The sequence below is a fragment of the Gobio gobio genome (genome assembly GCF_949357685.1).
Source record: "Gobio gobio genome assembly, chromosome: 8".
Classification (NCBI taxonomy): Eukaryota; Metazoa; Chordata; class Actinopteri; order Cypriniformes; family Gobionidae; genus Gobio; species Gobio gobio.
Window position 1 is genome coordinate 37,504,387 of NC_137114.1, and position 12,726 is coordinate 37,517,112.

Genomic DNA, 12,726 nt, shown 5'->3' on the forward strand with positions numbered 1-12,726 from the left:
CAGCGAACCTGGCATTAGTGTAAATGATTCTTTGATTAGAGCTTTTATGTATTGTTTATCTACAGGCTTGCTAAACATGCTTCTGTGTGTGATTTGGCTAACTTACTAGTTAAAGCCAGTGCTTAGTGTTCGTTTTGGGTTAACGTTAGTTCTTGCGACAGATATTTGGCTATAATCGTTCTAAAAATACAAAAGTTAAAGTGCCATTCAGTAGCGATCATTATAGATCCGCAGTCTTTATTCTCGAGGACTGAGCAGGTTCTGCTCGATCATCTTCACTCAAATGTTCTGGGTCTGATTCGAGCTCATATGGTTTTATTGACGCCATTGTTTCTAATACTGAACAGCCTCCGGTAAGGGGCGTGGCGTTTCCGACGTGCACTGCGGTTAGCGAATCACAACACACTGGGCCAGCTAACCAATCAGAGCCCACTGCGTATTTTTGAGGGACTGGCTTCATACAACCCGGAAAGCATCAGACCGTTTTACAAGGAGGGACAGAGCAGTGTAGAATAAAGGTCAAATATATGAAAAATAAGGCAATTTTTTTTAAAACGAATCATGAACACATGTTACAGTGCACCCCACAAACACAGCCAAGCCTTCAAAAGGATGTGTTTTACCACCCCTTTAAGTTAGTCATAGATTCCCACTGGAAAGAAAAAAAAATTACAAACGAGATGCCTTTATGGACATCTTCTAGAATCTTATATTGCTTCAGCCGCCCAGATTGTTCTCCTGTGAAAAATACCTCAGCAATCTCACATGTGTCTCCTCTAGAGTTTTAGTGTGTCATTGGCTCAAACTGTTCTCAGAATTGCCAAATGGCAAAGTTTGAAATCATAAGTCAGATATTTCAGTATGAAATTATAAATATCATCAGAGGTCTTCAACCCTGCTCCTGGGGATACACTGTCTGGGAAAGTTTATTTCCAACCTGCTATGGATAAGCTTGACCAGAGTCAAATACCACCTTGCTTTAGTAGGAAATACTTCGTAGCAAACTTATAATCATAATGGTGTCAACTTGTATTGTTCCCAGGTGCAGGAATTCAAAGAGTAAATGTATAGCGGGAGTGAGTTATTTTCAGTTTCCATTGTAGGCAGTGTGTTAAAGGCTGCAAAAGAGGTAAATATCTAGAGAACCCCACAACGGAAAATCTGAAAAAACTCTGTGTTTGTAATCAACATTTCAAACTGGATGACAATAAACACAAAACGGCGGAGAAAAACTGAAAGAAACTGCTGTTCTGTCAGTTACGCCTAAAGCAAAATGCTGTCGTGTACAGGTAAGAAAGCTTTTGCATAGTGTTTCATTTTTACCATAATGTTGTTTAAATAAAATTTTCTGTGATAAACCTACCCTTATAATAACTGTTCTGTTAATAACATTCTGTTGATCTGACTGTCCGTGGGCTAGGATACACAAATGCAGAAGTATATCTGTATTTTTCATGAAAAACCCGGATCTGTCAAATAAATGTGAATTTCTCGCTCCAAGTAACACGAGGAACGAGTAAACTTTGTTAATTTGCATATTCTACCAACCTTTTAACAATATAATGCGGGCAGAAAATCGTCGAAGTTGCACTTTAAATGTAAGTTAACGCTGAATAGAAACAACAACAAAAAAACTAATAAAACAATAAAAGCACAAAACAAATTGACTAAAACGTAAACCAAACTAAAAATGACAACTAAAAATCGAAAGATTATTTTAAGATAATTCAAAATATTATTAAATACAACAATAGTATATAAATAATACTAAAATTACATGGGCCCAGGATATATTATCATAATGTAAAATTGTGAATTTTGAGAATAAGCTTTTTTATTTTTTTACTTTAGTAAATTAAATAAATCAACAAATGATTGATAAAAAATGGTCCAAAAGACAATTTTAGGCCAGAAAAATGTAAATTGAAAATATAAAATAAGATAAATTCTTAGGCATTATAAAAAAACCCTACACTGTAAAAGTGATCAGTTGACTGATAACTTAAAAGTGAGGAAACCCGTTGCCTTTTGTTTCGGAATCTGGTGCATTTTCTCCATTGGTTCGGTTCGTTTAGGCATATGTGAACACAGCAATTGTGCTCGGATCCGAATCAAAACCTGAACGAGGTGGTCTCAGCCCGGTTGGAAACGAACTCTGGGACGGTTAACTTGAGGTGTGAAAGCAATCTGACCCAACAAATTCATAACGGTAAATGTGCTATATAAAAAGCAGTAGTGTCTGATTCTGTCAGTGAGCACATTAGTTATCAAAGTTGAAAACCAAAAGAGCACCTCTTCATCTTAAAATGTTGTGTAATTGCACTTCTCGGTGTGAGAATGCTGTCCCGATGAAGCCTTGATTCCTGCTCTAGCTGCATTATAACATTAGTTTCCACAAGTTTCCTATGCCCCATGAAGCCTTGCGTAAAAAGTGGGAGAGCGTCTTCCGGTTCGAAGTAAACAAGCGAGACATTATGCATTTCCATCATAGTTTATGCGCATCGTATCGGATAGAAAATGTATCCAACTCAAATGAGCACATATGTTTTTTTATGCGCATTTATAGAATTCATGCGCATCTTGGCGTTTCCATTCAGCATTTTTTGATGTGAACCTTGCCAATGATCCGAAAAACCCTTAGCCTCTTCACTAACTAGCAAACAAAATACCATTGGTATACTACTTCCGCTGCCTCACCGGAAGTTGTACCAACGATCTTTTTTACAGTAGCGCCCCCCCGGAAAAAAGTGGATAGTGTTTGCATGTGTCTTGACACAGTTAACAGCGCTGGGAGATCCAGAGAGAGCATGTTTGAATTTGTTGCAGTATTAATATGAATGTAGTAGCCTATATAATTTAACAGCGGAAATGGCGGCTACATTGGTATAGTTTTGCGTGTGTCTCGACAGTTACAAATAAAGCCACAATAAGCTCATGGAGCAAACTTTTCAAACATCTTGATTGATGACGCAGAGGAAACTCTGACCAATAAGAGGACAGTTGTACTCGCATGTGACTTGCGTGAACACATTTTGATACGCTTTGAAAAGTTGCCTTGTGAAGCGAACCGAACCAAGAAAAAAATGCAACATTGTAACAGATTAAGTCCCTGTTTCGGAAAAAAACAAGCAGTCTATAGGTGTGAAAACCCTTTAATCATTTTAATGCAATGGGTTTCCTCACTTTTTTTCAGTTAAGTCAACTGATCACTTTTTCAAAGAGAAATTATATTATTCTGTCATTGATCTGATCCACATAATAACTTCCCCTTAAATCTACACCTACCATTCTACTGACTATCACTCTAGAGAACAAAACTAATTAAAGCAAACAATCCCCCTTTCTCCCATTACTCTGCCCCTCATAAGCGTCTTTCTCTTTCCCTTATTCAGGTCATCAATTTTCAGTCAGCTATCATATCTCATTATCTCTCTCCCGGACAAACGATTCCCTTGACTATAAGTTAAAGTTCCTCATCGCAATGTCAGGGACTGATAGCGAATAACGTTACTGTTGTGAGTGGTTTTTGTGTTTTTTTCTCTTTTCTCGATATATTATATTGGTGTGCTATGATACTATAGAGCAGGGGTCTCCAAACTCGGTCCTGGAGGGCCACTGTCCTGCAGAGTTTAGCTCCAACCCTAAATAAACACACCTGAACCAGCAAATCAGTGTCTAACTAGGGCCTTGTAAGACACTGATTGGCTGGTTCAGGTGTTTAATTGGGGTTGGAGCTAAACTCTGCAGGACAGTGGCCCTCCAGGACAGAGTTTGGAGACCCCTGCTATAGAGGTTCTAAAAGGGTCAAAATGTCAAGAAGTTGTAGGTTTCCAGAACTAAAACCCGAAATGAAATAAATTGCATGTTCATGTCTGTTTATATGTGGCTTTATGACCATTTATACTTTTATTGCAAGCTCCTCCATGCAACTTAAAATTTGAGATTGCTCAAACGGCCTCTGTGTTTTTGGGTGGCAAATGTAGGGCCAAATTTTGATTCACAAGCTCTTGATTTGTAGCTCGCTCCATGTATACATTAACTATATTGTCGCTGTCCGATGAAAACCACGTATGTCCATTTTGCCGATTTTTCAACGGATTGAATGTCCAGGTTCATTTCCGTATACAGTATGCTTCACATATCTAAATGGCCAATGAAAAGTTGTGAAATCATGTCATCTGATTTTCACGTCTATCCATTTGATGTCAAAGCTGTCAATCACGCCGCATATCTCCCGCCCTGTGGAAGCGGCTCGCCGGTCTCGTGAAGTTTCATCGAAGCTCAGCACTGGATAGCCGAAAGTACGACATTGAAGCTCTCCAGAGTTTAGTTCTAATCTAGTTCTTCACAGATTAGTTTGCTTGCTAGTATGTAAATAAACTCGGTCTCATTGATAAGATTCAAACTTTTTTTTTCTTAGTCAAACTGATCAAATTATAGCCTGTAATGCTACTGTCATGATTGTCACTAGAACATGCCTCACTCATACTGCTATCACCGCTTGCCAGAGGCTGAGAATGTCCAGCACGTATTCCTCTGTCAATATGAAACGCGACTTGGCCATTCTAATTAATGATCTGAAGAACACGTATCGACCACCGTTACTGTAAAATATGCACGTATGTCCATTTAAACTCAATTTTGGTCAAATGTGGATTATATCATTACACTGGCAAGAATATGGTTACATGTAAAGATGCCGTACCAAGTATGACAACGCTACATTCAACTGCTTTTGAAATACGGTGTTTTTTTCACTTCCTGAAAAGTAACCGTTTTGGACATACGTGAGTTTCATCGGGCAGCGACGATATGGAAGCTTGTTTCCACCACTGAATAAAAAATTAAAAGGTAATTGCGACTTTTTATCGCACAATTCAGAATTTTTTTCCTCGCAATTGTGAATTGATATCTCTTTATAATTAATTCAGAAAAAAAACAATCAGAATTGTGAGCTAAAACGTTTAAAATTATCTTTTAAATATTTTTTTCTATGGCAGAAACAGGCTTCCATAGTTAAGTGTACATTTTCTTAAAAATAAAAATGTAAAGATTGATTATTGGTGTAGACTTGGAATTTGCCTCTTTCCCCCGTAGTTTAATTCACGGGACCAGACACCAGTTGTTTTGTCAAGAGATCTCTTTATTTTAAATAATTGTGGTTATTGTCAGCCCATAGGAGAGAGAGAGAGAGACAGTTCTGGATAGATGTTATAACGCAGCTTCACTGTCGTCCATCGCTAGTTCTCTCTCTGCCCTCCCGGACAAAAGCTTATGCTTTTATGCACCCCCAAAACATCCGGTTTCCATTAACTGAATGTACACATATGCATTGAAACTTACACACACACATTGAAGTTACATGCTGTTTCACCGTGTGCACACATGGAACCCCATAGTCCAAAGTTAACTCTCCCATGCTCTCTCACATACATGTAATAAAGCATACAATGATTATAAATGATTATAAAAAATAATAATAATAGTTATACAGATACAAAACAGTAACTAATTATGAATATTAATGAAAAGTAACATTGACTAGTAAAATTTGGTCTACACTGGAATTACGTAACTAAACATATTTAAAAATTGTACACCATTAGAAATTTCTCTACCCCACCTTTCATCCCCTGGGAGATAATCAATACCCATAATACACACCACAAACACTAATGTGTACTGTATGGGGTTCATATTGCTACTTAATAGGACAAATGGGGAGTAGAGAGAGAAAGAAACAGAGAAGTTGAGTGAGTATAGCAATATCTGCTCTCTGTAACAGGACTCCACGTTTTGCCCAGAACAGCCTGTGACATCAGTGTATCATGCACAAACTTCAGAGCCAACAGCTCTTACTGTTGGATTAAACCAAAGTACCTTTAAGGCCTGTCACTTTTTGGCCATAGGACTTCTATTTTGAAGTCATGCAAGTACAGCTGGGTCATCCTCAACGCAGTACCTCTACAAGTAATATGTTTGATTGTTTACATTGAAACACAAACCTTTTACACATAAAATTTAGTATTGCAAGGGTGGGAAGTTTAATTTATATCGGCCTTTAGCCCATGCCGGTAGATGATGTAACTACATCATCAAAACAATAAGGGCCATTCAAAAGTTATTATTGACAATTTGTGAGACATCAGTGGAACTAATTGTCTCACAAAAAATATTCCGTAACTGAGTGCCCATGACACAAAGATGGCACTGTTCGGGTCACATACACACAAGAATGCATCTGAGGAACTACAGTTGAGATGAATGGAAATTCTAAGGAATACATACATTTTAATACAGCTGAAAACCCAATAAAGCTGACTTTTTATCTCATAATTTTGAAGTCAGATTGCTAGATAAAACGTTCACAAAATTTACTTCTTCTTGCAATTGCGAGTTTATATTTCACAATTCTTACAAAAAAGGCAGAATTGCGAGATATAACCTCACAAAGGCGAGTTATGAAGTCAGAATTACGAGATATAAACTCGCAAAATTGACTTTTTCTTGCAATTGCAAGTTTATATCTTGCATTTTGTTGAAAAAACGTCAGAATTGCGAGAACATTTTTTGCAAAATGTACTTCTTCTTGCAATTGCGAGTTTTTATTTCACAATTCTAACTTTTTTCTTGCAATGCTGACTTTTTCCTCGCAATTGAGTTTATATTTTGCAATTCTTACAAAAAAGGCCATTCACCATTATGAGAAAAGAAGTGAATTGCGAGATATGAGCTTGCAATTGTGATACAAATTGTTATGAAGTTATAACACACAATTGGAACTTTAAAAATGACTTTGTAATCCGCAATTGCGATTTAAATCATGCAATTCTGAGAAAAAAAGTCAAAATTGTGGGATTACTTTTTTTATGTTTTATTAAGTGGTGGAAACACGCTTCCATATTCCATATTCACCATTTATTCAGTCTCTTCTTTTGAAAATAGCTAAGGTTTGTCCTAGAACTTGCTAGATGTATTGTTAGGTGCTTATTTAAAAAGTTGCTAAAGGACTATGAATCGTACACTGTACATTTGCGGTACTTGTCAGATTGTACGAACATGACCCCTGCTGCGAGCCATGTCACACACAGTAGGATCTCAGTTGTCATTAATGTCAGACTGTACGGCAGTCAAGACACGTCAAAAACTGACGCACGAACAATGATGCGTTCAGTGACGACTGCATTTACATGTGGGATAGAAATGGAGACTAGCAAACAAAAACAATCTCTGGCGTTAATTATGAAGACGTGTGATTTGAGCAAGTGGTGGTTTGTTTTTGTCTCACTCATTGTATCAGATTTGACGCTCCTATTAGTTTTTGATTTGACAATTGTCGTAGGAGAAGCCATACTGCAGGAAAGTGCGTTAAATCTTCTGTCACTGCCAGAATTTCATCTGAGATCAAATTTGATCGCAATGGTCATTAATTTGCTGCCGGTGAAGATGTCAAACTACCGAACAAAGGAGGAATCTTTTAGGATTCACAAAATTTGTCTCAGGCGTCCAAATCATGGCCAAAATTGTAGTGTGAACCCGGCTTTAGTTGGCGTCACTGACAGCAACCACAAGTAAATAAAGGTAGGCCTATTCTCCCTGTAATCAGGTGAGTCCTATATAGTCATATAATAATGTTATAATATTTAATAACGATTCTGTTCAGGGTACACGTGTGAGCTCCTAATGACATTTGTGAGGGACTAGTGACTAGAAGAGATACTGCTCTTCACACGCTTTGCATGCCATGATATTACACACATGTGCTTCTGGACTATTTATAGAGCCCTAGTCTTATCCATTTGTACACAGGAAAAATGTGAGTACTTTTAATTTAATTAGTAATATAACAAAGTGCGGAAGCATGTAATGGCATTATAAGAAAACTGCATTGGTCACTTGTTTAAATAACTGTTTTAAGAAGCATTTTCACCATTTATCTTCTCTGTCTTTTAAGATCTCCCAGGCCTCTGCAAATCCCTGTATCACCTAAAAGTCTCAACGCATAATCATTGTCAAAGATGAATCATTTCCCCTAATAAGTAAGTAAAGCCTCTTCTTTCGCAGGCCTGATGGATAATTCATTCTTTGGTTTTGAAAGTATTTAGTGTGAAATACTATGGTGTAGGTGCTTGTAGTAGTAAACAATAGTTCACAGGACAGAATGTTCTATCCATTGAAGATCTGAGAAGATCCAGATAGATCTGATGATACATGAATGAGAGCCGTTCATATTGCAATTAACCTCACATTCAATTGCAGGCACACCAACAGAATAAATTGTAATCAAACCATCAGCAAAACTGTGTCGTTTGTCAAAATGACGATTCGCCCCTATAAGTGGTGCACCTTCTCATAACCTGATGGATGTGCCGTGAACATATAACAATACATCATACCTCCCAGAGTCTACCGGGAACTCTGCAAAGGATGAATATTAACTGTCCCGAGTTCATAATATGAAGGAGAGAGTGAAAATGACCTAGTTTAACGGCCTCTAATTCACCTTCACAAGCAGTAAAGGGAAAGGGGGGGGGGGGGGGGGGGTTGCTTGGAAGAATCAGGCCTACCTGCTCAAAAATAATTAATGTAATTCAGTGGCGAAATTCAGTGAGCTCAGCATACTGTTGTGCAGACTCGCAAGACTCACACAGCGCAATACATCATAAAGACACTCCAAGCAGGAAGCCACGCGTCCCACAAACATCCTGCTGCTGAGGTAAATCATATGCTCTTTACAGTAAGATCATCGGATATTGATTTAAAAATCTTTGCAGAAAAAAGAGATATGAAGGTCTTTTAGTAAGAATGTTATCAAGATTTGGGCTACCAAATGTAAAAGTTCAAGAATCAGTCATTAACTGGTCAATAATTGAAATATTGGGGAGGGCTCTACAGGCCCAGAGAACAACGGACATAGCTGAAATGGTGATTGAAAAGAAAGGGTAAAGTCACCTGATTATTTTAGTATCCTAATGAGATGGATTTACTGCACTGGAGGTGAAGACGTTTAAGAATGACCTTCAATAGACCAAAATGCTATCACAGTCAATATCGAGATTTGATGCCAACTTGATTATGCCCTCTTGATATGTACCCTGTTCCGAGACTGACATGCATGATTTTACGTGATTTGTTTCACCCTCTATCCCTTTCTTTGACTCTGGTATGAGACGGAACCTAGTCCTCCCAGACTGTAGCCTCTCGAGACTTAGAAACCTGAGATCTTTCAAGAAAACAAGCTCCACAAAAAGCAACAAGTAGGAGTTGAGTTGTGCAAGACATGCATTTTGGCAGCCGCCCCACTTGGAAAGCGTAGGACGGTGGGCTTTAGAGTGAACAGCTAAAGAGGGGGGTTTAAGGGTGGGAAAGTAGGGAATGACTGCAAGAGACTTACCAATCAGAAGTGTGACGACCAGACCTGCGTGGACTACATCGCCTGACCTCGCACACCTGTGCAGGACTGATCTACCTTGCTGAAACTCCATGTCAGACCGTCTGCCCTCTTGTGTCTGTCTGTCTGTCTTTCCCTGGTCGAGTCTTCTGCTGTGTCTTGGGTAGGATACTCTAGGTCTGAGGGAGACCCGAAATCAAAACAGAAAGTCTTTCAGCTAGGGAAGGCTTTTGGATTACCTTCCTGTCCTCAATCCCCCTTTGCAGTATGTCCCGGTGAGGGAGAGAGAAAGAACTAGAGAGCAAGAAATACGAAGGCAGCACCTGATTCGTGGCTCTCAGTTGCCGGCAGTGTCTCGCTGACACTCTCTCTCACTCAGTGTGTTTGTAGACGCAGGAAATGCTGCATTCATTTAGCAGCAGCTGCAGCGCAGAGATCCACTTTCAGTCTGGGAAAGAGGCTGTCGGTCTTACCCCTGAATAGGTTCCGCATGCTGGGATGAGTGGCCAGAGGAGGGGTGGAGGGGGGCGGTGTGTGTCTGTAGCCGGCGCAGGAAAGAATAAGCCACTGCAGAGGTATGGGACGAGCGAGAGGGAGAGAGAGAGAAAGAAGGAGAGAAATAAGGGAGGGTGGGAGAGTATACGAGGTGGGTATGCGTGTGTGTTGTGGGGTGGGTGGAGGGGTTGGGGGGGTGTCTTTTAGACTAATCACATCTGTGGAGATCGTAAAACCTTCAGTGTGTCCAGTTATAGCCCGTGCCTGTGAGCACCTAGGACTCTTTCTTTCTGCCCCATTTCTGTTTTTTATATCTGCGTACGCTAGAATTATTGTTCATTTACTGCCGCCTTCCGTATTTCATCTTCCTCACTTTTTCTGTCTGAGCGTGTTACATTGCCAACAAGAATATTTTATTGCTCAGAGGTTGCTCTTTCACAGCAAAGTCAGAAATTAAGCATGTTTTGGGGCAAAAATGCCACTAAAAGTGACAAAAATGGTCCAGATATTTAAAACAGGGTCAAAATGTCCCTGTGATGAATTCCCTTTTATTTATCTGTTATATATCATTTAAAATATATTCCAGTTTTCAGTTTCAAGTTGTATTCTAAGCCTTTCATTATTATAAGTATAATGTATTTTTATATTTGCAAATTTATTTCAGTCATAGCAATAATAAATGGTTTAATAAATGGCAATACTAAAATGGTTAGAGTAGATGGGCTGCATGTCAAAATTAGAAACATGTCCACTTAGAGCATGTGGAAAAGAGCTATTTCTGAGATTGGTCCTTACTCTTTATGTAGCATTCATTGAATAGTGATTGATTGAACAAGTGAGCAATTTGGCCCAGCAGTGCTGTCAGTGTGGGGTTCCATAGGGGAAAGGTCGACCCTTTAATAAAAAGGTAAATTTCTGATGATGCTCTGGGCAGTTTGCCTCCGATAAAATTACATCAGAGAAATTCAAATGCTCATATGAGACAATTGTCAACATACAGTAATAGTATGGAGCTAGCAAATTAATAGGGATGGAATTGCCCAGATAATGACTTCTTGGAAAATCAGTGCATAGTTTGAGACATTTTTGAGACTCTGAAGGAGACAGATGCAGTAAGATAAGCTTGCTATAGGGTGTTTTTCTAATGAGAAAACATATGAGAAGCTGGAGACATCTCCATTTAATCTAATTGTTATCAGGAAAACAACTAATATATCAAAAAGATTCCCTTTGTGATTTTCCTCCCTCCTATAGATGTCTACCTCTCTCAGTCCGTTTCTCTCTTTGGAGCTTCGCCAGGTCTGGAGTAAAACCAGCCAGAAAACCACCCTACAATGCAGGGCTGGATTAATGATTAAAGTTCCAGGAAGAGAAGCTAAATCGAACACTGCCTCGATTGACTGAAAGACTAAATATGCATGATAAATGGAGTAATGGACAGTGGACACTTGTGAGTTTCCCAGCTGCGCTCATTCAGGATATCAAATATATTATGTGCATAATTTATGATGCCGTTTTAATCTGTTGTAATGCATCTAAACTGTTTTGTTCTCCATAGTGGCTATTTTATCCTGTGAACACTCGATTGGCTGATTTGTGCAGATCTTCCCTCTATGATAGTATTTATATCTTGGTCCCCATAATAATAATTTAGATTGCATTCATGAATGTTATTTATTAAAAAACATTCATGAATAAAATACCATGCCACTTTTTTTGCTTAGGTGAATGGCTATTGTTTATTTTAGCTAAAAATGAATATATGCTTCAATTAACTTTTAATATTTTAAACGAATACCACAAGCTACAAACTAGATAGTCCGAGCTTAAGAAAATAAGCATTCTGTAGCCTCAGCTTTATACAACACACCCACAGACCGCAGTCTTTTCATTTAGTCTCATGCATATTGCACACAAACATGGCAAAAGCTGGCTGAAATCACTAGCTCTGATTGGCTGGATGCTAAGCAAACTTTGTCCCGAGTGAGGGTGCTCATTAACATTTGTAAGGTTGGTGTCATCAAATCTTTGAGGGATAGATGCATACTAAATAGATATCCATGAGAACTTTATATTGTGAATTGTTTTGAATGAAATATTAAGTACTTATTATATTAGTGCAGACAGATTTTTTGATCTTTGGTGTTTTTTTCCCCATTATTATTATTAGCCATCATTGGTAACCATTGGAAGATGTCTGTTTTTGTGGTATTGTTAGCAGAGGTGGACAAAGTACACAACTCCATTACTCGAGTGAAAGTAAAAGTACTACTGGTCAAATATTACTCTGTTACAAGTGAAAGTTGTTAAAAACTATTTTTACTTAAGTAAAAGTACAGAAGTACTCGCTTTTAAAAGTACTTAAGTATCAAAAGTAAATTTCCTTTTTTTTTGTCAATGCATTATTTTATTATTGTTGCATTGTTGTATAAATGCATGGTAGTTTATGCCAGTCAGCGATGCTCCATCCGACATGTTAGCATACGACCACCTTGAACTAATTTAAATACTTAAAAGTTACAAAGCTTTTTACAAAGCTGCTGTCACTTTAAGGCAGATTATACAAATCCTACACACTGATACACATCCGATATTCCCCCAAATGTTTACGTTCACTTAAGACATAATCAACTTTGTTTACGAGAATACTTTCCAAAATGAAAATTTACATTTTGTGTGTATTGGTCTGTTTAAGTGCGAAAAAAACACAAAAGAAAGCTCTATTCAGTACTCGTGCTCATCTCAGAGGCACAAAAAACAGACTGAACTGAGCTCTTTCATCAGGCTTTTTCAGATTCATCCATATATCTGCGCTTCTCTTTATCCCAGACATTTACATT

At 38.3% G+C, this 12,726-nt stretch overlaps 1 protein-coding gene across 3 annotated transcripts in view; it reads right to left on the reverse strand.

Moving 5' to 3' along the window:
* The window catches only part of scn4ba (sodium channel, voltage-gated, type IV, beta a), a 48,172-nt gene extending 35,446 nt beyond the window's left edge, over nucleotides 1–12,726 (reverse strand). For 2 of the 3 annotated variants that reach the window (XR_013817092.1, XM_079824000.1), the window contains exon 1: nucleotides 9,395–12,726. Coding sequence is in view for 2 of the 3 variants with exons in the window: in XM_079824000.1 (XP_079680126.1) it covers nucleotides 9,395–9,485 (91 nt within the window). In the remaining variant the exon portion in view is untranslated. The remainder of the gene's footprint in view (nucleotides 1–9,394) is intronic. The other variant, XM_079823999.1, reaches the window with a different exon arrangement.